At 35.2% G+C, this 26,190-nt stretch overlaps 3 protein-coding genes across 3 annotated transcripts; 2 read left to right on the top strand and 1 right to left on the bottom strand.

Annotated features, from left to right (window-relative positions):
* The first annotated feature begins 1,299 nt into the window (after positions 1-1,299).
* Positions 1,300-3,981, top strand: LOC118029044 (organic cation/carnitine transporter 7). Its single transcript, XM_073406108.1, has 7 exons — positions 1,300-1,421; positions 1,589-1,685; positions 1,779-2,047; positions 2,140-2,377; positions 2,539-3,046; positions 3,161-3,369; positions 3,658-3,981. Exons 1-7 carry the CDS (start codon positions 1,315-1,317, stop codon positions 3,913-3,915), a joined length of 1,686 nt encoding a protein of 561 aa, XP_073262209.1. The 5' UTR covers positions 1,300-1,314; the 3' UTR covers positions 3,916-3,981.
* Positions 3,982-4,497: 516 nt separating this feature from the next.
* Positions 4,498-17,176, bottom strand: LOC118029043 (uncharacterized). The gene is made up of 25 exons (XM_035032831.2): positions 16,935-17,176; positions 16,638-16,782; positions 16,441-16,503; positions 16,206-16,307; positions 15,887-16,046; positions 15,655-15,753; positions 14,651-14,800; positions 14,308-14,347; positions 14,012-14,069; positions 13,817-13,899; positions 13,590-13,688; positions 13,371-13,486; positions 13,163-13,281; positions 12,596-12,666; positions 11,245-11,350; positions 10,943-11,082; positions 10,487-10,648; positions 10,304-10,407; positions 8,926-9,104; positions 8,028-8,217; positions 7,355-7,454; positions 6,207-6,375; positions 5,587-5,669; positions 5,396-5,472; positions 4,498-5,032 (listed from the first exon to the last, which is right to left on the bottom strand). The coding sequence occupies exons 1-25, from the start codon at positions 16,998-17,000 to the stop codon at positions 4,861-4,863; spliced, it is 2,853 nt and encodes a 950-aa protein (XP_034888722.1). The 5' UTR covers positions 17,001-17,176; the 3' UTR covers positions 4,498-4,860.
* Positions 17,177-21,155: 3,979 nt separating this feature from the next.
* LOC118029042 (glucan endo-1,3-beta-glucosidase 6) lies at positions 21,156-25,763 on the top strand. Its single transcript, XM_035032829.2, has 2 exons — positions 21,156-22,482; positions 24,387-25,763. The coding sequence occupies exons 1-2, from the start codon at positions 22,151-22,153 to the stop codon at positions 25,501-25,503; spliced, it is 1,449 nt and encodes a 482-aa protein (XP_034888720.1). The 5' UTR covers positions 21,156-22,150; the 3' UTR covers positions 25,504-25,763.
* The last annotated feature ends 427 nt before the right edge of the window (positions 25,764-26,190 follow it).

The following is a 26,190-nucleotide window of genomic DNA, read 5'->3' as shown; positions in this document are numbered from 1 at the left end:
ATGTTTATATTCTGTCTTTTCCAATGAAAAGAATATCGGAGTGGGCACCCAACACTACCATTTCTTCTTCTTACATTATTGTTACTGTACCTGTTGAGAGTGTTCTTCTACAGATGAGGTATGAGGTATTGTTCCTCTTATAGTCAGATGATCTATCTATTTCTACCATACCTAAACATAAAATATGTATAAATCAACATATAACAAAAATCAATTTAGCAAAAGTAGTTTTTGGAAAGACAAATAGTTATTTTTAAGATAAACATACGCAATTTTAAATAGACAAGTATTCATGTATAGATTCAACTTTTTATTACCTAACTTTTTGATGGATACAGATAAAATGAATCTAGAAAACCACCCAAGATAAGTCCCCCATGAAAAAACACCCTTTAGACTCGAGCTTGATAGCTCGAGCTCATTATACAGCAAGGGGGCCTAGGAGAATGGATTCAAGCGTGGTAACCCGAGCCCAACTCCCTAATCTTCAACAAAATCAAAAATTAAAATTGAATAACACAATTATACACATCAAAGTATAAATCTTGCCTTTAAAATTTATTTTCTCTAACTCTTTTCTTTTTATTTCTCTCTTTTCTCTTCTTCTTCTTTCTCCCTTTCTTCTTTCTTGTCAGTTTTCTCTCTCTCAAAAGAGATTTTCCTCTTATTTTTTCCTATTTATACTTATAAATTTTTATTCAATTACCACAATACTTCTTATTCATTTATACCTACTTCTAAACCTCTAAGAGCATTGTTGCATTTTTCTAATTATTTTTTCAAAACATCACATCATCACCCCTGTGGGCTTGGGGTTCTGCACCCAAGCTCAATGCACTCAGGCTCGGGAGCGCACCTACATGTTTGCATCCGAGCAACGTGTCTGCATTTATTTTTCACTTTTAATGGGCTCGAGCCCAACACTCACTAGAGATTTTTTTGGGAACCCATGCGGGTCCTTAGGTATTTTGTATTAATCAAATACGTATTATTTTGAGTAGAATACAACTCAAAATATCAAAAGGGTAAAATTATACTCTAGCCCCTGTTCTTCACAAAAAAAAAAAAAAAATTCTTAGTATATATATTTTTAGAATTCATGTCTTTAAAATATTATTGTATTTTTTTTCTTTATAAAATTATTAATTTTATTGTCAAAAGCATCCATCAAATAAAATTATTTGCAAATATTAGCTACTAATTACTTAATTTTCCAAGCTTCACCTGCTACCAATTAACAGCCGTGTGATTTTTATATTAAGTCATTGGATACCTTGACTAAGAAAACACCTTAACTAAAACAAAAAATGAACCATGTTGCTTGAAGTGAGACTGAAGCATTCAATCAATTATCCAACAAATGATGATTCGGGACTCATCACTTTTCTTTCACCTAACACGAGGAATGCTCAATATATTGGGTGGGTGCAACATGACTTTTGCTACCCAGTAGTGTTTTTTTTTTTTTTTATTCTTGTCCGGGCAGTATAAATAAATTGTAAGACTCCATGTTTATCCATTTCTGAAAGGTATCATCATTTTTCCTTTAGTGTTTAAGATTAGTAATTTCTTCTTATAATTATTACAGTTTTTGTTTGCGATTGATGGTGATAGCATGTTTGATTTATAACTGGTTTGAAGCTATGCCGGTGATTGAAGCTGAGAGTTCCATCGGGGTCAGGGGGGTAAGAACACGTTTCGTTGACCATCACATATCAAATCCATAATAAGGTTTTGATTTCTTTGTTAATTTATTTGATCACCATTTATATACATAGATGGATGATGAAGCCCCTGCATACACTTTGGATGAGGCACTTGCCTGTTTGGGGTTCGGGAAATTCCAAGGTCTGGTGCTTGCTTATGCTGGTCTTGGTTGGTTTGCAGAAGCAATGGAGCTTATGCTTCTCTCTTTTGTTGGTCCAACTGTTAAGTCCCAGTGGGGACTCTCCTCAGGCCAGGAGAGTCTGTTATCAACAGTTGTATTTGCTGGCATGCTTGTTGGAGCTTATTCTTGGGGCCTCGTTTCAGATAACTGTGGAAGGAGGCAAGCCACTCATTTCTCCCTCCCTTATCTCTTTCAATGTTTGTCTCCTTGCTATTTGTTAATGACTTCTCTGCTTCCACTTGCTCTTCCAGGAAGGGTTTCCTAGGAATTGGTGTGCTGACTAGTGGAGCTGGACTTTTGAGTACTTTCTCCCCAAATTATGAATCTTTGGTGATAATTCGTTGTTTGGTTGGCTTGGGCCTGGGTGGTTCAACTGTACTCTGCTCCTGGTTTCTAGAGTTTGTTCCTGCTCCACACAGAGGGAAATGGATGGTTGTCTTCTCAACTTTCTGGACATTGGGTGCAATTTCTGAGGCTTCACTTGCATGGGTGTGTTTTGTCAATTTCCTCGCTTTTCGATGTTTATTCTAACGGTGGGAGATAAATAGGAAACCTAAACTAGATCAGAATTTATAGCAGATAAGTTCAGAACCTAATGTTCATTCTCTAGCATACATCTTTCTTATGTGGAAATTCTTCTCTCTTGGCAGCTTGTCATGCAAAGATTGAGTTGGAGGTGGCTACTTGCATTCTCTTCTCTACCATCAATTGCCCTTCTTCTCTTTTATGGTATTGTACCAGAATCTCCAAGGTATCTATGCATGAAAGGAAGAATAAATGATGCACATAAAATTCTGCAGAAGATGGCTCTTCTGAACCAATCTGAACTTCCTCCTGGGATGCTTGTTCCTGATAGTACAGTCGGACAGGAAGAAGAATCTGCACCCTCAAAACATACTCCTCTACTATCTTCAACCAGAAAAGTGATTGTAGATTTTAAATCTGTCTTTTCATCATTTTTCATGCTTTTTTCATCGACATTAATTCAAACAACACTGCTCCTATGGGTCTTACTATTTGGAAATGTATTTTCGTATTATGGTATCATACTGCTGACCTCAGAGCTAAGCAGTCAGCAAGGCAAATGTGGCTCGACTATCTTGAGCTCAGAAAATCTCCAGAACGACAGCCTCTACATAAATGTGTTTGTTACTAGTTTGTATTGCATGGTCTCCTCTTTCAGTACTTCATTCTGAATTGTGTTACAAGAGAAATTGACATTTAGTCTTCAATTTTTTTCATGCACTCTACTTATTTCCTTAAAAATCTATATTGTAGAGCTTCCTGGGCTGCTTTTATCTGCAATTATCGTGGATAGACTTGGCCGCAAGCTTTCCATGGCCCTTATGCTTGCATTGGGTTGCATTTTTCTTTTTCCACTGCTTTTCAATGTGTCTGCAAATCTGACAACAGCAATGTTATTTGGAGCTCGCATGTGTGTCATGGGATCTTTCACAATTGCTACATTATATGCCCCGGAGGTAAACCCCTAGAATAATATATAGTTTTTCACCTTCCCTGTTTCTATCAACGTCGCATGGTATCTTTTTAGAGTCTTAGACAGGAAGCGTGATAATTGATTTGTTAGAAGTTTCAGGTTCTGTGCAGCTTCTCTAGAGTTTTTTCTCGTCCCCTCTATCCTTTATATAATTTCTTTCCGCCTAGCCATACAGAATTGAAACTGCAAAAAAGCTGTGCATGCTTCTTCTTTCTTTTAAATCTGGTTTGCTGATTGTTTGAATTAATTCCCTCTCTCTCTCTCTCTCCAGTTATATCCAACAGCAGTGAGGGCAACTGGTGCTGGAGCGGCAAGTTCAGTGGGGAGGATTGGTGGCATGATATGCCCCCTGGTGGCGGTTGGACTGGTGACTGGTTGCTATCTTACAGAAGCTATCATTCTATTTGAGGTTGTGATGGCTATTTCTGCTTTCAGCTCTCTGCTCTTCCCGTTTGAAACCAAGGGACAGGAGTTGAGCGACAGTGTAGATCATGTATCTGATTCAATACAAGTTGTTTCTTTTCGGTAGTAAATCCATCCCCCCATCATCAAACATTGCAAAAAGGAAATGCTTGAGCTGTGCTTCGATTTTCTATCTGATTGTTCTGGAATGGAAAGTCCACCTATGGTTCCACCTCCACCAAATTCCAGGTCTGGGAATGGAGAGTGTTATGGAACCCCTGCGCTCTAAACTGAATCTCAAACCATGGAAGATTTTTTCTTGGCCATTTAAACCCCAGAATATGTTTGAATTGAAGTGTTTAAATTCTGTGCTTTGCAAAATATCAACATGCTATCGAACAGGACCAGGGATGATGAATATTTAAGAGCTGCGGTTTTCTTGCTTAATTTGATTTACTCTTTTGAAGCTGAGAAACGGTTCAATATCTGCAGTGAAGTCAGACAGACCGGGGACGGGAAGAGACGCTGAATGAAGGGAAAACGTCGTGAACCTTGATAAACGGCAGCCAACCTATCGACTGCCTTCTCGTATATCTGTCCCTGCAGTCAGTCCAATGGCTATCAAAATTTAGCCTGGACATCCATGTTGGCGTGTACATGGTTCCATCTGAGCGATAATACACAAACATATCTCGTCCTACACTGCCCATCATAAGCACACTACGTCCATTATTAATGTACAACTCGAATGTACGCTACAACTTCTTTGCTACACTTTGAAATTCTAAACAAGAGATCACTATTGGGTGAGATATCATGAATGTACAGGACTCAAGCAACCATCCGCATTGCAATACTCTAGCTCGTTGGCTACTTCACACTACATCTCATTCCTATTTCCTCACTCATTCACTTGTTAAATCTTGCTGCCTCGAACGGAAAACAAAAAGGGTGTGTACTGAAAATGGTATATGGGGAAGAAAATTGCATCGTCATTCCCCTCAAAGTAACTTTGCAAGTCTTCATGATCAATCCAGCACAGCTTCGCAACCATGGCTTCCAGCCAGAGAGATTAATTAATCTTGGGTTTTGGTCGTCTAGGCTTTAGAACTATATAAAGAACACCAAGAACAACCAAGAAGGCAGGAACTGTTGTCATGTCAATCACCACATGTACTTTTCTCTCTCTCGTGCAGCTAATTGGGTGAAGAATGGCTATAGTTGCATTCACTTGACTGGCAAACCTGCAACAAAAATGTGCTTCCTAAGTTCATAAACTAGCCACAGAAAAATTAGATGTTTGCTCAGTTCCATCCAACCATGTTGAAACAAACAGAACAGGTATAACTAAGGTGATGTTTGATATACTCAAGGCTTTCATTCACCTCCAAATCTGAAACAATTGTGAAAAAGGCATGTCGAGAAAGAAATTTTTAAAGAATTGAAACGCAAGCAGGTGAAGCCAGAATTTTGTCCAGTAACCAAAATGGATCGGCAGCCAACAGAACCTGTCCAGCTAAATTTATGTTTCAATAGCGCACCACACTTGTTTATTCTTGGATTCAATCAGAAAAGAAAATAGAAAGAAAAGGTCATCAGTGCCTAACCTTTCAGATGCATCCTCTAGGGTATAAAGAAGTCTCATAGCATCCACGTAACGCAGTTCTCCATGGATAGTTGAAATCTGACAAAGCAAAGTGTATTACATATAAATCAAGCAGGTTCTTCAGATATAATGGACTTGAATAGTGTAGTAGTTCAGTCATCAGTGAGATGTTAGAGGAACAAGAATACTTACCCTTCTCCAAAGACTAACAACATAATTATACTTGTCCACAAGTTCTCGCTCCTCAGACTGAAACATTTTGAAGGTCTTCTCAGCTGGTTTTTGTCAAGTACTTTTCCAAGGACAATTAATAATCACAGGTGTAATTACAAATACAGATGCATCTTTCCAAGAATTCTTTTATATTTCCTTTTCTTTTCTTTCCTTTTTTTTTTTTTTTTGAAAAATCAACTATGGAAATTTTTTGAAGTGTCAGCCTTAAAAGGCTCTGTTGCAGCTCCCAGACAAATGAAAGGTAGAACCTTGTTCTATTAAAAAAAAAAAAAAAGGGGGCAACAAGAAGCACTGCCTTATGAATGCCAATTTTCTAATTGATAGCATTCCCTGAGAATTCCAATTCTGTAATCCAGGTGGAACTTTTATAACTTGTGGTTATAGCGGGTACCATATGAAAGTACAGATTGAATACCAATGGATTCCAGATGAGTAGTGACTCCAATTGAAGTTAGGAAAATAGAAGGTAAAAACCTTGCAAAAGTTATAGAATGGTATGAGAATCATGGCTCTTACAACATGGATATTCACATGCATCTTTCTGGTTAGTCAATTGCAACAAAACAAGGCAAGGATACATGTGTGTTCCATCAGTAGACGGCGAACGGCTGAATTGACCAGTTGTATTGAATCTTCAAGCGCTGTGATGATGTAGCTTCGAGCAATTGTATCAGACTGAAACTGTGAAACATGCCAGCATCGAGAAGTGATTGAAAAAGGATTGCATCCCACCGACCAAACCCAATCCTGTCACATTGGTAGCCAATGTTAGCTATTCAATTAGTGTGAGAGGAGATGCAAGCTCATCTACAGAATCAGCAATCAAGGAAAAGACAAGGAATCTGAAGCATGCAAGTAATGTTCACCTTCATGTGGAGTGTTCACGCGTGCGCGCAAGAAAAACACGACATGGAAAGTTAAGTTACAGAAAAATGCCTAACATAAAACATGAAGATGGCATTCAACCATTCACAAGACATGACTCGCTAATTGGATAAAATAATTTCAATACTTCAACAATTAGAAACAAGGACTATTTGGTGAAATGAGAAAGTCTTGAGCTTACACCTAAAGTACACAGGTTTAAATTTTCAAAGCAATCAAGTCATGCAACACACTGAAGGATCAGATTTTCTCCAAATTCTCCCTCCCAAAATCCCATTTGGTCCTAATGGTCATTTTCCCACTATGGCAATTATGATAAAATAAGTGCAAGATACCATCATTAAGACAGTTCCAGGCCAATTAAATTGGTGTTTCAAGGGCCATACAAGAATGAGCATGCGAGTGCATAGTTATATAATGCATATACAGCCTAAGAAACACTTTGAAAGGAGTACATGAATGAAGAGCAGTAAACTAATTTTTAACTCCTCTTTGGCATGTCTTATGTTGCCCTATTAGTGTTCAAGAAATGCAATGCTCTTAAGATATAGGAAATCAACATAGTTCCAATGTCAACTTCCTGATTTGTTAAGTTTTATGTCTCTCGGACACAAACCTTTGAGGAGTGGACAAAAGATCATGCAATCTCTATCCTTTGAGGGGGGAAAAGAATTGATATGCTACATTAAACCTCATAGAATTCTATCACCAACAACTGAAAAGTTCACCACAACATATCTCCTCATATGTAGCACCATAACATCGATATTGGAATTTTATCATGTTATCACATAGAACAGTGAATTAAGCAGACTGATAACCTCTGCACTGTAAAAAGTACCTCAATCGCAGTTTCATGGGCATGGCTGTAGACAAGATGGAGGGGAAGTAAACCAGCCAGATGTTCAGAGACAGCAGCCAATGCAGCTTTTACAGGCCTCCTGGATGATGGGGAAGGGGAGAATATAGCAATAAATATGAGTTAAGACTATAGATTTCAGTTTAAAAGGAGGAGGAGGAGGAAGAAGCATACATTAGAATCCAAAGTGGATTAATATAGAGATTTCAAGCTTTTGGACTTTCATAATTAAGGTAATTTTTTCAAAAAATTGGTTTTTCTTTCTTTTGTTTTCCTTTTTTTTTTTTTTAAGTAAAATTTATTCTAACTAGCAGGAGCACAAATGGAAGAAAGAAGTTTTCCGGGAGAAAGAAGTTTCCCAGGAGAAAGAAAATCTAATCAAATGAAAATGAAAAATTATGCAAAAGTAGAAGATGCTAGGAAATCATAATGAGAGTGATGGGAAAGAGCCAATAACAGGGGCAAGAAGTCAAGGACTGAAAAGCAAGTTCAGAAATAAGAGATTGCAAACTATGCATCAAGAGCTCCAACCCCTTCAGATACCACACATCTGCTTCCTATGGAAAATTTACAAATTATCTAACTACTGGACTAAATAGCAACAGTTGACATTAAACCAGTTATAAAAACAAAATGTGATGATCGTATTTCCAACCTCAGATCCCACAAAACTGATTGCCCATTACACTGCAGATGGCTTTCCCATGATGATGGTTCTGACTGGACCACAATAACTATGTCAGAAAGAGCCTTTGCCTGGTAATGCTTGTCAACTAATAATGGCTCACCAGAAATGAACCAAAAGATAGGAACTTCAAGCGTGGACATACTATGGGCATGTGCTCCTGCATTATTTAAAGAAATTGAAAACATTAGCTTGGCATATGTCAGTGATGAGAAACAAAAATAAAATATAATTACAGTTAGGCCACAGCTAATGGGTTGAAAGGCAACAGAAAATTGACTCAGGTTACTATGTGTATCTAGCTACCCTGAATTACTTACAAAAGAATCATCTTACTAGTCTGTCTTCCAGAACGAGCACAGGGCAGCTCTCTAACAAACAGAGATTGTAGCCCAGAAATTCATCTTACTTTATCCACAATAGTACAGGTAAAACAGAGGAGGACCATAAAAGAAGCCCAACATTCTATGCATATCTTACTACATCAACTATAGCCTCAGCCTCCCCCTTAAATGTGAAAACCCATACTTTGTCCATCAATTGTACATGCATCCACCAAATTATAGTACTTTCTAATTAACAAATGCACTGGTATCTATTCATGCACATGATCTCGCACACATTGAGAATCCAGGTTGAACAAAAAGGACAAGGTTTAAAAATGGTGACTGCTCAAAAATGGATAGGGTTTTAAGCAAAGCTGGCACAAATATTGCAGGATCACTTGCATTGGGGATTAGAAATGACACATTACAGGTATCATCAACATACGAGTCCCAGAAAAAGTACATTGTTGTCAGTAATGGAAATTTTTTTTCATTACAAGTCAAAAATAAAGAAGAATGAGAAATATAAGCTCATAGATGACCTTTGAGAGAGCCATGGTCATGGAGCTGTCTCTGCAACTGATGCTGGAGAATGGAAGAATCAAGATAGGACCGAGTTGTTTTCCTATATGTTCCATTAACAAGCAATAATGGGACAGCTGCTGCTCGCCTAGCCACTGAAAAGGCCATCGCTAATGCAGGATCCTCTGAAAGTACTACCCTACATGCAACTTGGAAAATAAGCAAGTTGAATGGAAGACAAATCTGACTCTCTCTTTTTTTATCAAAACGAGCTTCCTTTAAGTCTTGTTCCACACGATACTAGAATAGGGTGCTTTATGCAATGCAATCTCTTAAAGGTGTTTTATTCCATATAAACTTCATTGCATACTTTAGTCACTTTTTATTTAAAATTGACCAAAGAAAAATAGAGAAGCAGTCATGATTTCTATCTCCCTCTCACATCATTTTGTTTGCAGGTCATGCATGTCATCATTTCAATTAAATTTGCTGCAATTCTAATTCCAAAAGTCCAATTATTATTAATAAAAACAAAACTAAAAGTAAACCCCGAGTGTTCTTAACCAAATACTAGGCTTTTTGTAATTATGAAATGTTTGGATATCATTATAACATGTATGATTCATCAATAATTAGAGAAACTACAAAGAGTAAATTTAAGGGAGATTGTGCAATTCATTAACAAAAAATTAAAATAAATACAACGAAAAAAAGGTTTTGAGGATTATTAAAGCTAAATACCAAGGATGTCTAAGGCCTTTTGTAAGAAAACATTCTAATACATTAAAACTCCTCTTGAGTAATTCATCCATCCGCTCACCAATAATAATAAGGAGAAGATGAATATGGAGAAGAATGCCATCAAATAATCATGCTTAGTAAGCTTAGAAGGACCCAATCCATGGTGATCTCTGTTTCCATAAAAATTTTACATGGAAAAAATGTATTTAATTTAGAAAAGTGAGGATAAAACAATGTAGGGTAAGATACAGATGAGAAAAGAAGGTTATGAGACTTAAAGAAGAGGTGATAGTAGCAGCACCTTTACCTAGAATTTTAGGTAGCAATTTCATGAAAAGTAAAAACTGAGGTGTCAATATACATGTGTGATGGAGTGTACTTGGCATAAAACATCCTATTTTAGTAAATAAGATTAAAAGCACCCTATTGTGGAAAGTAAGTTTCTAAAATGCCTTGCTAGGAATATAAACTCTCACAACCAACCATGTCTATATAAGTAGGGACCAACTACTGATGTAAGAAGATTATGCGTGAATTAAATGAATAATACAAGAGATAATGATGCCAGAAGACAGAGAGATCTTAATCTAGCCTTGACTTGTGCACAAGGGACTTATTGGGACAAAGTTTCAGAACAAAACAACGGAGAAAACATACAGATTCTCACTGAACATAGCCTTTTGTGAGGATACCAGCAAGGAGGATAGCCCATTCTTTAGAGCCTTGAGATCAACAGGTAGATGTTTAACATTCCTAACTTTCTGCGTGGACAAAGTAGGGGTAAGAACAAATTGCAAGTTTCAGAAGAGCTTCTTCAAGAGTATAGTAGACAAACCATACCTCATGTGTGACGAAAAACAACTGAAAGGAAATCTTCTCATAATAGTGGAATGCTCCTTCAGATAGTGAAGGTGAGATTATGTGTCTCATAGACCCCCAAAGGGTTGCACCCAAATGTGCAAGAAAGGTATCTCTTGCAACTGTGTAGTTTCGAAACTCCAGCTGGAAAAATAAGTCACCAACTCAAAGGCATAACAAAGTACTGAGCCATTATGTACAAATAATAGAATGGGATAAAAGCTAAAAGATCGTTCACATAAACCTTCTATCTAATGAACCCACACAATCATTTGTTCATTCTTTAAATCCTTAAAATGAATTCTTCCAACTGAACACCCAGCGGTTTTTCTCTCTCATTATATAGGTAATTAATATCTGTCATTTAGCATAATAAATCAAAAGGGGAAAAAAAAAAGAAAAGCATAATAATCCTCATCAAATGACCAAATGGTATACCTCATGGGTATCACTGAAAAGATTCCAACTCTCCATTCGTTTTAATGCCTCTATGGCCTTTTTCTTATTACTTTCATCATTCTCTTCACCATCGAGAGACTGGAGCTCATTTTTCAAATTATGCATTCTCTCATCAAGCTCTGTAACCATAAATGTGACAGTTTATGATAAATTCACACAAGATACTGTAAAAGTAGGGAATCATTACAAATTAAAGAAAGAAAGAAAGAAAAACTTCCAGCTATAAATGAACTAAACAATGGGCCCTTGTAGCCTAAACAAACAAGAAGAAAGAAAACTACCTTCACATAGAACTAGCTTAGTTCTCCTTCCCTTGCAGTGCTTGAAAGCAAAAAGCTCATAAATGTCAATCTCAGCCAAAAGAATATCAATGGCCTGATGATCCTTCTGTAAGATTAGCAAACTCAATTAAAAATGGAAACCTAAAAAAGCTTACAGTGCTTCATCTAGCTTAACAAACTCGATAGTTTCATCTCAAAACCCAGTCACGTATCATCATCTAGCCAACTGTAATGTTAAAAGAGTAGTTCTCAAGTCCATGCTTCAGTTTCACAGTGAACAAACAGAACATTTGGGGGGGGGGGGGTAGATTCTTAAGGGAATATTTGTGTAATGAAAATGCCGCTAATGGATCAATCCCTGCCAAAATGACATGCAATTTTGATACTTTTAGCAATTGCTAAGGGAACAAGTGTGCACACTAGACTCAGCAAGCAGGCAGCACATAGTGAATCCATGGACTAGTAACCAGCCTCACATAGATGCATATCTGAACACACTCATTGTTTAAATTATAGGATAACTAGCTATTGTCCAGCACTTCCATAATTCTGTGCCAAATAATAAATCAATAATTTTAAAGTCTAACATACAAGGAAAAGTCTTTAACTCAACAATAGTTAATTATGAAACAATTGCTGCGGAGAGGCAAGTGAAAGACATCAAGGTACTGTGTGGCCAAGCAACAGCCACATCATCTTTGCTTTTGATATCATGAGTCACACTGGCATCAGTTTCTACAATAATTTTTCTAGCATCAGCTTACCATTTTACAGATAAGATTGGTGCCAAAAAAACATTGGAGGGGGCCACAAGGAGAAAACAATTTCAAAAAGGTAAATGCATATCCAACACTCAACTTGCTGCGAAAACACAGACTTCTGATTTGTAATCCTTTAATCAAATCATCAATACTTATCTTGGAAACCATAGACTAGGTAACCAGCATTTTAAATCAAGCCAAAATGGGCAGTTCTTTCAGGGCCCTAGATTTGTGGCACCAAATATCGCTCTAAGGCTGCAAGTCTTTCTCAGTGGGATAGTTGGCAACTTTTATTTCTCAGAAAGCAAAGGTTCTATGCCATTAAGGATATGCATATCACAACATCTTTAAGAGCTAGGAGGTGCCAAAGAAAAACCTAAGTTTCAATATCTATCCAGAAGCCAGCCTACATCGTGACTCAAAAAAAAAAGAATCCATCATTAGTAATAGAAGTAAGAAATACATTAATATTATTAGGTCTTAAATCTTATCACCATGGTATAATCATGCAGCAACTTTTGTTTAGCAAAAGATATATGAAAGAGGATCTGGAATGATGAATCACCATTAGTTTCATAAATTGCACATACATCACCAAATACTGAAAACTTTTCCTGAATTGCTTCTTGCAAACGCTCTTCAGCTTCATCTTCTGAAATCTCTGAATTCCCGAAAAAAAGAGTATATTATTGGTCAAAAAGCCAGAAAAACTGGTGTAAATGCTGATTGATGCATGATTCAACAATAAAGCAAAGTTTCCATGAAAACAAAATACAAAGAATTGATAGTACTTATGAACGAGTATAATGTTGCATTGTTCCTAATTTGTCAAAGAATCACTTTGACTGCTTTAATGAAGAATGACAAGCAGGTAAGCACATATCAAAGAAACAAATTCCAAATATGTAAAGTTCTGCAGGAGGCCCAATTAAAGCACCCAAGAAAGAAATGAAAGAAGCAAAGTATCCTAACCCACAATGTATTTACCACAGCAACCAACACAGACATTCATGAGTCTCAAATAAGTGGGTGAGTCGAACATCAAAACCAGAAAGTTTATAATACATGACTTAAGAGATGGTCAAATCCGAGGAAAAACTGTACTACATAAATAGAATAAAATAAAAGACTTCAAGTGAAATAGCTATCAACAGTACCTGCTACTGCACCAATAGTTTTCTGCACATTTGGCAAACTAAGCTCTGTGCGCACACCTTCTCCACCAACAGCAGGACCCCATGAAAAGGGGCCAGCGGTTAAATCAATAAAGGCCCACCTGACGCAAAATATGCCACTAGTTGAGCATCCACAGAGCATGTATGTATGAATGAGAGGAGGGGAGGAAGATGAGGAAGAAATTGATACCTGTCCTTTCCAATCCATGTATCTGTAAGGCACTCCGCAGAAAAATCACTGAAGTCCCCAGATTTTAACTCTTTTCCAAAGAAAAGCTTCATATCCTCATCCTTCCCTTTCAATAACTTGGCATAGACAGAAAACAAAAGTCTCAATAAAAGTGACATATCTTTAATACTCATTTTGTAACAATTTAAAGGGAAGAGAGAAAGAGAAAAGAGAACATACTTGTAAAACTTTATTCTGAATGATATCAGAAGTGTCCTTCCCTTGATATAACTTCTCAGCATTGTTCAACGCATCCAGGCAAAGATTGTACCATTCCACCTGAAAAACAGAAATAATTATTATATCTTACACCAACATATTGCAATATGATAAACCAGTTTAGGATTCTTTCTGTTTAGGGGATAAAACAGAACAATTTTATGATTCAAGTTATAAGGAGTACTAACTGTATCAGTTTCTTCAGTCATCGTCCAGGCATACTTGGTCATAGGATGCTTTTCATACAGAGGTCTCTTAATCTTATCAAGTACTGCAAAGTGTTTCCAGAACATTTTACATTTTACGAGAACATTATAGTATAAATAAAAGGCTTCACAATAGTTATAAAAGGAAATGAAATGGAGCAGACCATAGTTTCATACCAAGTACACTTTCTGAAACACCTCCTGACTGAAGAATTTTTGTTTGCAAGCTCTTATTCTAAACAACACAAATCAATAAATAAATAAATCCGGAGCTGGTCTATAATATCATATTAGCACCAAGAAGGAACAAGGATATCAAAAATCCCTACCTGAGAACTAATAAAATGAAAGACGTTACCTAGGATTTTCATTGTAGCCAAAATTGTTGTATATCATAACAGAATGTCCATCTAATTATCATGCTTGAAGAATGCCAACAGGTACATAAAGGAAAGAATAAGCTAAACGAATACCTCTTTAAGAAATGTTATTTCTGACTCTGACAAACCTCTCCTGCCATTTCAAAATAAATTACAAAACAAAATATGACAAATCTAAGATACACTAACTTATAAAACACAGCATATATCACATAATCAGTCTCAATCCAAAAAAAAACAGTATAAGATGTATTGAAAATAACAGTTAGATAATTCCAGAGGTTCAAAAAGAAAAATAAAGGTCTATAGATTTGATCCAAACCAGCCATTTGTTGTAGCTCATGTTCAAGGGTGTATCATATTGTAGTGTTATTATGTTCTAATCTTGTGCACAAAATGATCAAAGGAAGCAGGGATTTCCTTAAGTAATACACACCTGTAGCCATATCTACCCCTCTTTAAGTCATGCTTGGGATTCAAAATGAAAACGTTATATGCATTGTCAAGTTGAAGGTAGTCAACGAGACTGGTGAAAAGAGCATCCATCACATCCACGTCAACTTGCCAAAGGACATCCTTGTCATCCCTGTCAAGGATGAGACACAATTAAATGAGGATGAGAGCAAATAGAGAGAGTGAGAGCAAAAGAAGGAAAACAGGCATAAAGGAATGGTGAAAGACAAACATTCAGTGAACATTCACAGAAAGAATCTTCAGAGAAAGAACATAATCTGTCTGAAAGAATCTCTAGAGAAAGAAAATAATCTCTCTCTCTCCCCTTCCATGTGTGCTACTCAAGCAGAGAAAATTAGTATTCATAACAGCACCACATATTTGAGGCTGGGAGGGAGGATGCCCTCTCGGCCTCATTCACTCATTGGAATATTAGGTGTTCAACAAAGTGTAAGACACAAGACCAAAGCGCAAAATAAATAAATATGTGTGTGTGTGTGTGTGTGCACGCGTGCGCAACGATGTTATAATAAAACATCAATTTACTGGTTGTCCAAATAGTCTGAACCTGTCAGATTTCCTAAACAGCATGTGCAGATATATCAACTTCACTCTCCTCGAAACAATCAACTTTCATTTAAGGATTAAAATATTTTCCTTGGAGTTCACATAATATCATTTCTATTGCCTCACTATGATCACAGAAACAAATATATATATCTTGCAGTCTGTTTTGCTACAAATATTGTCAATTATCACAAGAAATGTAGTGGTTGATCACAAGTTTATTACAACTGATGGTGGCCATGCAGCATGTGTAAGGTGAAATTGGATAATCCTAAGTATTAGTTGTTCCAACTAATAGTTATTAGTCGTTCTAGCATGTTTATTACAACTAAACATAAGTTTGGCATAAAAAATAAATTGAAATTTTTGGACATACAGAATGGGGAGCAGGGGGGTGATTGCAGTTTTAACATATTTCACCTGTTATCAGTCAAGTCATCCTTACGAGACAAAAAATTGATGGCATGCTCAAAGATAGAAGTAACCTTTTCCCCCATCTGAATGGCATGAACAGAAAAACTGCACAAGCAAGTTAATTATAATGACATGAGTAGCAAATCAAAAATACTCAGAGCAAATAATGCCACTGCATCTTTAAATCAACAAGCATATTCAAAAGGGAAGAAGTATGCACACTATAAGGAACCATTACTTGTAATTTATTTGACTGACTAAGGGAAGATGATGATGTTGCTCTTTGTCCACATGAATTTTGTAAAATGGGGTGAGAACTTCTCTGATTTTCGGTACTCGTGTATGCCCAAAGATGTGATCAATTTTTGTGAACCAACGCTCAAGTTCTTTGAATGAAGCTTGAAAGCTATACATGGACAAGCAGATAAAAGAAGATATTAAAAAAGGGTGTTAAGCTGGCGAAGAAAAAAACAAATACAAAAAAAAAAAAAAAAATTACGCTACCTTAAAAATTAAACAAAAAAAAAAAAGATGATAGGCAATGAGTTCAAATAGACCTTGGTTCCCTTTTCCTTCAAAGCCTATGAAAATGAAATTTACGGGAACCGGAAGATACATCGAATCCACTTCTTGGAGCTTAAGATAATTTGCAATGTTACCTGAAACATAATAATAATCATGAAAATCATTTAAAGACCTTCTCTAGTTAGCAAGCTTAAGTAGAAATTACAGTAACGAGTACATCTAGATAAACAAAAATCAATAAGACGCAAGGGAGGAATGAGGAATTACCGGCGTTGGTGAAATTGCGAGCTCCCATTTTGGCAGGGCTTAAAGATTCCAAATCATCAAAATCTGCTTTCAACAATCAAATGATATAACTAAGCTAGCCAGCTAACTCCTTGATTAATTGGATATCTAATATCTCAAAACGAAAATGTAAAAAAAAAAAAAAAAGGAAGCTAAGAAGAAACAGAGACATAACATACCACCGCTGTGAATAACAGACTCACTCCAAAACCTACTCTTCTCTTTGAGATTGAATAAAGAAAACACCGATGATGATGATGAAGACGACGACTTTCCCGTTTTGCGAGTTCCAGAAGGAGACCCATACGACCCCGTTGCTATCAACTGGTAAAATGATACGATACTTATCAATCAATAATTTCGGCAGCCATTGATAATTATATTGCTCTTTGTTATTATGATGAATCACTGTAATTTCCTAGAACCCTAATTCTTATGGAAATTAAGAATCGTAAAGAGAAAAGAAAAGAAATTACCAGTGTCAGAAAGGCGGAGGTGATAGTAATAAATCTAAAAGAAGCTGTAGATCGATCGACGCCCATTTCCGTTCGAATCAGTCGTCTCCCACCGCTACCTCCAGAGAGCAACTACCTGTTCTTGCTCTACTCGCTGCTGCTGCTCCTCTTTACTTGATATTGACTGTCATGCAGATTTGCAGAGTAACTGCAACACAGGATGGAGACCGTTTGGCAGAATTATATTAGTATTGTAAGTTTGTAACTATTATAACTCCCCTTATGTATATTACGGTAAAATCTGACATCAATAGTGCAAGATCGGTAAAATCCAATCAAGTTTAAATAAATACCATGTAAGATAAGTGTTTCCCCTACTATTTTTAACTCTTTGTTTTTTTTCTGATTCTCTGTATTGTAAAGTTTGTTGCACTGAATTTTAATTCTTCATGTTATTAATTTTTTATTTTATTTAAATTATTTATTAATTATAAAATCCAAAGTTATAAAATTCAAGCTAGTCTAGTTAACTATTCAAGACTTAGATCAAATTTAAGTTGAAGAAAAAAATATTTATATAATCCAATTAAAAACTTGTATCGGCTTACCAACCAATTGATCCTGTTAAAATTAAATATTAAATTCTTTAATTTAAAAAAAAAAATATATCAAAAAAATATTATTTTAATTTAAAAAAATTTGGTGGCAACATAAAAATTATTTTTTAAAGTATTTTTTATTTAAATATATATTAAAATAATATTTTTTATTTTTTTAAAATTTATTTTTAATATTAATATATCAAAATAATTAAAAAATACTAAAAAGAATTAAAAACAAATACTTATATATCTCAAAAACAAATTATGGCTACCCAGAACTGCGGCCTCGGATGAGAAACGCTATAACATTTCCTAGTAAATGAAAAACAAAATATATATATATATATATATATATATACACACTCTTTTTTTTATTTTCTTTTTTCCTGCGGGTATGGACTTTGGATGGGCTATAGAGTATGGGGAGTCGTGGCCTATCCTATTGCAAAACAAGAATAGCTTCGATCTTAAACTGGGCTGAGGTGAATCCAAATTAACTAAGAACTACTTAAGAAAAATAGTTGGGCCTGATGTCGCCTGTCCCTGGAGGGAGTCAACAACCTAACTGGGTTCGGACCAGACTGGACAATAAGATCCGGGCTTGTCCGAACCCAGTTAGGTCTGGCCTGGTACGAACCCAGTTAGGTTGATGACTCCCTCCAGGGACATGCGACAACGTGAAGAAGCCGTTGGGGACATGAATGGCCAGGTTATTGTTGCCTTGCAGCGACAAAGATTGATGCTTCCCAGATGTCTCGCGAATGCTTCAGAAAGACACCCAGTCCCAAACTTTATTTTCCTTTTCTTTTTTGAGTTGATTGTTATTTTAGTTAAAGTAATTGATTAGTCCTTGTCACTTAAACATGCTTATAATCAAGTCCTTTGTCGTTATTTCTCAATTAATTTAATTTCTTGAAAAACAAAAGAGATCAAGGAGAAATAGGTTATGCGCGTGGTAATTAGATGTAAAATGCTTTTAAAAGATATTTATTAATTAAAAATATATTAAAATAAATTATGTCTACTCCAACTCATCAAAATTATTAAAAAACATGTAAAAAGTATTAATTTAATATTTTTCAATGTTGAAGTATTTGATTGTTTTTAATATTCAACTCACTTTATATATTGATTTTTTTCTAGAAAAAGAAATTTGATGTTTTTTAAATGTTTTTTTAATGATTTTGATGTGTGAATGTTAAAAGTTAAAAAAATATTATCTTAGTATATTTTAAATTAAAAAATAACTTTTATATAAAAAACTATATATTACATTGCGAAACACATATAAAAAAACAAATTTTAAAAAACAAAACCTAGACAAGCCTATGTGTGAAAGTTTGGAAGGGTCAATGTCAGTCAACTAAATGAGTCATTCTATGTTAGTTTTATTTTTCCAACACATCACGATTAAGTTCAAAAGCCCACTAATCACATAAAATGAATTGTCTTGTCTTTCCAACTCTAACATGCTCATCTTGAAAAATTCCATCGATTACAGAAAAATTAAGCATCAAGTAATACTCTGAAAAATATTATTTTCCAAACCAGTATCCATCGAGAAGTAAATTATTATGAATTATTATAGTAAATTTTTTTTTAGTTGTTTTTATTGTACCTCTTTTCTGCTAAATTAATAACTAATTATAATATATTTATTAAGAAATAACAAGATTCAAAGATAGGGTTTAAAAAAAAACGATAAAAAAGATGATTTTGTTAAAATTAGAGCTTAATTGCTTTAATTTTATAACTTTTCAGATTATAAATTTCCGTCCCCAGTAATTTATACATGAAATTCAATTTTGATCTTGAACTTTATTTTTTAATTTTCTAGTTTTTGATTTGAAAGATTGAGAAAAGAATGGTGAATTTTGGTGATAGAGAAAGAAAATTTTATTTGAAACCAATACTAGTGACAAAAATAAGTGATTTTGGTTTCAGTGATTTTTTTTTTGTCAAATTTAAACAAAATATTGTTTTCCTTTAAAATTGCCTAAAATAATGGATCTGAACTAAAAAAATATATATTGTTTTTCAGGTTCACTGTGAATTTCAGAAACAATCTATAGGCTATTACATGCTATAAATATATTTGACAAGATGTTTATGATGTTTTTTTTTTTTAATTATTTTTTGAGTTAAAATATAGATAATAAATGGGCTTCTCTTGGTTTGAAACAAACTTACTGATGATCGAAAGGTCACCATAATCTGTAGTAGCAAAGGTGATGTGTTCGCTTTTATATTTTTTTTTTTCAAATCATTAAGGAGTGTGTTCTGTTATCTGCTCCTTAAAAAAATTAAAAAAAAAATTTAGGTTTGAGCCCGTGGGCTACTCTAAACTTGCGCGCTTATGTCTTTTGTGGAGGCTCACTACCTCTAGCCTTTCTAACCCAAGAAACTATATTTTTTTTGTTTTTTTTATCCATTGTAATTGCATTTGTTTTAAAAAATTTTTCTTATGTTTTTTCCAATTCCATCACTTAATATTTGGATGATTATTAATTGGGCAACATAATTTTTTTGATTTGATTTTTTTTCAAATCACTTAGATATTTACTTGTTCTTAATTTTATATATGTCTATTTTAAAGAAATAAAAATTATATTAAAAAAATTATTGAATCAAATCAGATTCATGACCTGGGTCATGAGTTTGATTAGATAGGAACTTGATAATATTTTTTTGTTTCATAAGTTCTCAATTTATTTAATTAGATATATACATGAACTTTTCGAATCTTGCTTGAGATTTTTTTTTATTTACAAATATTTGTTGTAAAAGTCTGCGTTTACATTTTTATTATTTTAAAAATATATTTGAAATGTTGTGAACTATGGGTTAAATAGCTAGTATGAAAATAAATCTCGTAGTCCCTTTAGTTCAGTCTTCATGTGCTATTGATATTATGATGTATAGTATTTTTAAAAATATTTTGTTGCTTGAAAATACATAAAATATATTTTTTATATTAATATTTCAAAACTATTTAAAATATATAAATTCAATATTAAAAAAAAAACATATATTTTTTTAAAATTAAATAAAAATAGCATCGTCTTCTCGCCTGGACTAGGAAGAGAGGACAAAAGTATTTGAAGAAAGAAGCGGCATGGAGTTGTTTGAGCGAGATAAACAATTTCTTCCTTGTAGGAAAACATAGTTTTGTTTGTAACAATCGAAAGAAAGAAATTAGTAGTTTGATTAAAATATGTATTTATTCCTGACGACACAGATTTTTTTCCTCACACCTAGATTTTAGATTGGTTGGGCTTTACAACTCAGCATTGCTAAGCATGTCGAGGACTAGGGTAGAATTTGTTAACGCTACATGGACTAACTCGTCAGTTTAAGTAAACTAAAAGGACTAAAGTTATTTGAAAATACCTTTTATTTTTTATAATTTATAACATTTTTGGTATTGTTGCAGTGAATATTTAAAAAATATTTTTTTATTTAAATATATAATAAAATAGTATTTTTTTAAAAAAATTCATAATCTAAAAATATATAAATTTTTTTATCAAAAGACACCTAATGCTTATCTCTGTCTCTCTCTGGTCTGGTCTCTAGAGACCTCTCTGTCCCTATCTCTCTCAACCTTTGTATGGGCGTGGGCCAAGTTCCAAGTCAGTGAGTGCGTGGAGATGTGGTGTGGTGGTGTGGGATGGTCCTTTCCTTCTTTTTGATAGATCATAGATTGGATGAACAGATTCTTTCTCGACTACTACAACTCCTTTTAAGTTATAGCATTGTTAGCTACTCTCTAGAAACAGTAGTACTCCCTCAACAGCAACAGGATCCTTAACTTCTTCACTAAACTCTTATCCCACCTGGCTCATTCTTTAATAAACCCCACTTTTCTGTTCCTGCTTTGTTTTTGCTGTCTGTGTGCTCTTATTTTTGAATCTGGTTCAAAGTTACCACTAATGTAAGTTGCTCTAGTTAATCAAGTAATTAACCACTTAAACAGACCCATTTTTGGAATACTTGCTACCTTTTCTTTATGTATAGTGAACTGTGAACCACCTGTTCAACCTTAGCTTATTCTCAAGAATCTTTTCTGGGAGTTCGGTCTTGTCTTAAGCTAAGTCGCTACTCTCTCTGTCTCGCTGCTTGTGTATTTCCAAATCTATCTTTCCTTGTTTAGCTTAATCTCATTCTCTTCCCTTTAGCTCACTCTCTTTAAATTTTAGCTTGTGTAATAATTTATGGAAGACGTACTCTTGCTTCCAATATTTCTGCTTTCAGATGTGAAAATTTTACTTTAAAGCCTGTTGCTTTATTGCCATATTCACTACTTTTACTAATTAAGATCAGCTATATATATATATATATTTATTTATAAGAATACATTTCCTTGTCTTCATAACTAGATTTGATCTGCCTCCTACTCTGCTAGCTGCTTTTGCATCTGGGGTTTCTGTTATTGGTTAGCCACCGAAAGATTAACTCCCTTTTAGTGCTTGCGGGTAAAAAGTGTCCCTCAACTTGAGACTAATTCTTTAGCACATCTTGTATTGTCACCACTGTCTGCTCCGGTTCTGATTCAAGGGCCAGAAAGGGTTGCTAAGAGTTGATTTTTTACTGTCTAGAAAGAAGTTTAGCTCATTTATTTGAAGAAAAGAAAATATGGGTTTGTATCATTTGGCTATTGGATTAGTTTCCTTGCTTTCTATGGTGAGTGGTGCGATGACCATAGGTGCCAACTGGGGAACACAAGCATCCCACCCTTTGCCCCCGGAAACTGTGGTGAGGCTACTTAGGGAAAACGGGATCCAAAAAGTTAAACTTTTTGATGCAGATTATGATACTCTAAAAGTTCTAGGTAAGACTGGGATTGAGGTCATGGTGGGTATTCCAAATGATTTGCTTGCTTCTCTCGCTGGTAGCATGAAGGCTGCTGAGAAATGGGTTTCCAAAAATGTCTCCGCACATGTCACCAACAATAATGTCAACATCAGGTCAAATTTGCTCATGCTTTTATGTTTATATATAATTTGTTTCCTGAATTTGGTTTACAAGAAATTGAGATTATTGGCTGAAATTAATTGTTCGTTGTTCTTCCTTTGAACTGTTTCTAGCCATTATATGACACTTCATCTTTTAGTTTGAGTTTGTTGAGAGAAATATTGCTGGGAGGATAAGGATGTTGCTTGGTCTTATGATCGGTAACTACCAATTCTTATGTGGTGAAATTTCAAGGTTTCATGTAGTAGGTTAGATGCTGGGATGTTATGTCTTGCCTTCATCATTTTGAGAGCCTTTTCTCTGTGCCTCATTCAAATTTATCTGCAATGATGTCTAAAGCCCCTTTATGATTGGCGACAGATTTTATCTGTACGTTATGCTGTGCCCCCCCCCCCCCTGATTTATTGCAGATTGACCAAGGTCATATTCTGCAAAACAATTCGATTAGAATTTGAATTAACGAAAGCCTTTTTGTAATTGTTGATAGATTTTATCTGTGCAGTTTGCTGTGGTCCCAGTAGATTGATTGCAGACGATCCAAACATGATCATATACTGCAAAAGGTTCCAATTAGAATTTGGATTGACTAAATTCAAGCCTTTTTGGTATTGGGAGGATCTCAGGTCCTTTATTCTAGTGAAATTCAAGCCTCGTTGTTAGTCATGATTTATTGCGTTTCTCAAGTGATCCCATCGGATGGTGGTGTTTGGTTCAGAAAGAGTTGAATATGACATCTTTTTGTCAATGCTTTGATTCATGTAAAAGGAATGAACTGGAAGAATTTATGATGGGTATGACAAACATAGAGTTGATTGAGTGAAGCATCATGGACTTTTATGACTTCTGTGCACTCCAACATTCAGAGTTTAGGTGCAATCTGCATTTAGATTCCCACGAAGTCTTCAGTTTTCGTAAATTTCTGTGATTTCTGTTAAAAGATTTTGGTTTCCCTTCATCCATTTTAGATCATAAAATGTAGCATCCAAATAGGAACTGAACTATAAAAGCTTGAAAAAGGCAGCAAACTGTGTGCAAAGCGAAGTCAGGTAACCTCGCCTGCAAAAATCCAACAAATACAAGAGAGGAATCAAACTACAAGCCCAAGCCAACATCTCTTAACAACCACCTCTAGAAATATTAATGGTATGAGATCGTATTGGTAGAACTGAACTTTGAGGTCCCTTTTGTTTCTATGCTAAGCTAGAATCGAAGTTGATGGCTCTATTTTCTTTGTTGATCCCTTTTTTTCTTGTAGAAATCATGTTCAAACATCCAAAATACAGACCTTGTCATTCTTTCGCTGCTTCAGATGTGGATAGATTCCTACAATACAATCACTCGTGCTCTCTACTCCTTTTCCATTACCTGAATGTGAAATTGTCCTGTAATTCTTATCTGAAAAAAGCTCTTGAAAAGCAAGCGCATTTAGTATTACCTATTAGTATCATCTTTAACGTATTGATGACAGATCTTTATGTATTTGCCTGATATAATCTGCCCCCCCCCCAAAAAAAAAAAAAGAAAAGAAAAAGAAAAAGAAAAAGAAAAGATCAAATGCCTGTACTTTCTAGATGTATGTTATGGAAATGACAGGCTTTAATAGATTGGACTGGTGCACATGTTTCTCTTGCATGTCCTGGAATTTGTCATAGCCATCTCCCAGACATGTAGGTTCTTATATGCCTCGACATGAAATGTGTACCCGAACATTTTCGATGTAATTTTATTGCCTAGATAGAGAGTTGATGAAACCTCTGCAGGTTTATAAGAAAGGAAAAATGGTTCCCATAGGCTTCTGCTATTTCACCCTGTCATTTGAAAACTTGACATTAGGATCCATGACTTGACAATGTAATTTTATGCTTTTTGTCTAACTCATCTAGTTTATCTTGTACAGATATGTTGCAGTTGGAAATGAACCTTTCTTGCAGACGTACAATGGAAGCTTTCTCAGAACAACCTTCCCTGCTCTCCAGAATGTCCAATCTGCTCTGATAAAAGCTGGGCTTGGCAATTTAATAAAGGTCACTGTCCCTCTGAATGCTGATGTCTATGAAAGCTCAAGCGGTCTTCCTTCTGGTGGTGACTTCCGAGCTGATATCCATGATCTCATGCTTACCATCGTAAAATTCTTGAATGATGCCGGTGCCCCCTTTACTGTGAATATCTATCCTTTCATAAGCCTCTATATTGATTCCAACTTCCCGGTTGAGTATGCCTTCTTCGATGGCAATGCAAATCCTGTAAACGATGGTGGCACATCCTATTATAACATGTTTGATGCTAACTATGATACACTTGTGAATGCTCTACAAAAGAATGGGTTTGGGAATCTGCCTATCATTGTTGGAGAGATCGGATGGCCAACTGATGGAGACAGAAATGCTAATGTAGAATATGCCCGGCGTTTCAACCAAGGTTTCATGTCACACATTGCAAGTGGGAAAGGAACCCCAATGAGGCCTAATGCCGGTATTAATGCCTATTTGTTTAGTTTGATTGATGAAGATGCTAAAAGTATTGATCCTGGAAACTTCGAACGGCATTGGGGGATATTTACATTTGATGGAATACCCAAATACAGTCTCAACCTTGGCACAACAAACACAGGAGCTTTAATTCCAGCTAGAAGCGTCCACTACCTGGAAAGAAAATGGTGTGTGATGAAGCCGTCGGCCAAGCTTGATGACCCACAAGTGGCACCAAGTGTAAGCTATGCGTGTGGACTAGCAGACTGTACTAGCCTCGGTTATGGGACATCATGTGGAAATTTGGATGCTAGGGAGAACATATCTTATGCATTCAACAGCTACTTCCAGATACAAAATCAACTGGGAGATGCATGCAAGTTTCCAAACCTGTCGACAATAACCAGGACAGATCCATCAACTCCAACTTGCAGATTTGCGATAATGATAGAGCCATACTATGGTGGTGCGGGACAGACATTTGGGTATGGCAAGAAGGTGGCCTTGGGTGGTTTGATTGCTGTATTTTTCTTAACGATTGTGTAAAACATGAAAGATCCTCCTCCTAACCTTCTTTTGAGGTAGCAGTTTTCCTCAACTATTCTCATTAATTAATTTTGGCAAGGGAAGCTAGCTAGCCAAGAGCGATTTCGGATTTGACAAGATTGTATTTTTTCCTCTTTTGTGTTGGTGATCTAGAAACCAAATGTTCGCATTCGGATGTCTCAGGTATTTATTTGTGATAAACATGCTTGCTTGCTTAATTTATATGATGACTCAGTTGTATTAGAACCTGGTTTGGGTTATGTCTCGTGTCCAATTATTATATTTTTTTTTCAAAATATTACGCCCTCTTTTGAATAAACTATTCACTAGCACAAGAAAAAAAATAATTATTTGAATGCTGAACAAAGAAAATGAGAAATGAAATAGAGAAAATCACAAGGAAAAAAAAAAAAAAAACAGATTTCTAACCTTGTAAAAAAATATTTGGGAAATGAAAATCATCAAACAAATATTAAAAAGAAACTATGAGTATGTAAAACCACGTGTTATAAGCACTGTATTAAAAAAAAATATTTGGAAACGGTACGTAGAAGAAAATAAATAGCTATAACGATGATGATGGTTATGATATAAAAGCAGCAGAGCTCAGGAAAACCGTTAGGAAGAAGAAAATTCGGTAGTGTATCTAGCCCGAGGAGTGAAGATCAAATACATAGATAATGTCTT

The sequence above is a fragment of the Populus alba genome, chromosome 18 (assembly GCF_005239225.2).
Source record: "Populus alba chromosome 18, ASM523922v2, whole genome shotgun sequence".
Taxonomy (NCBI): Eukaryota; Viridiplantae; Streptophyta; class Magnoliopsida; order Malpighiales; family Salicaceae; genus Populus; species Populus alba.
This window is presented reverse-complemented; position numbering and strand designations above follow the sequence as displayed.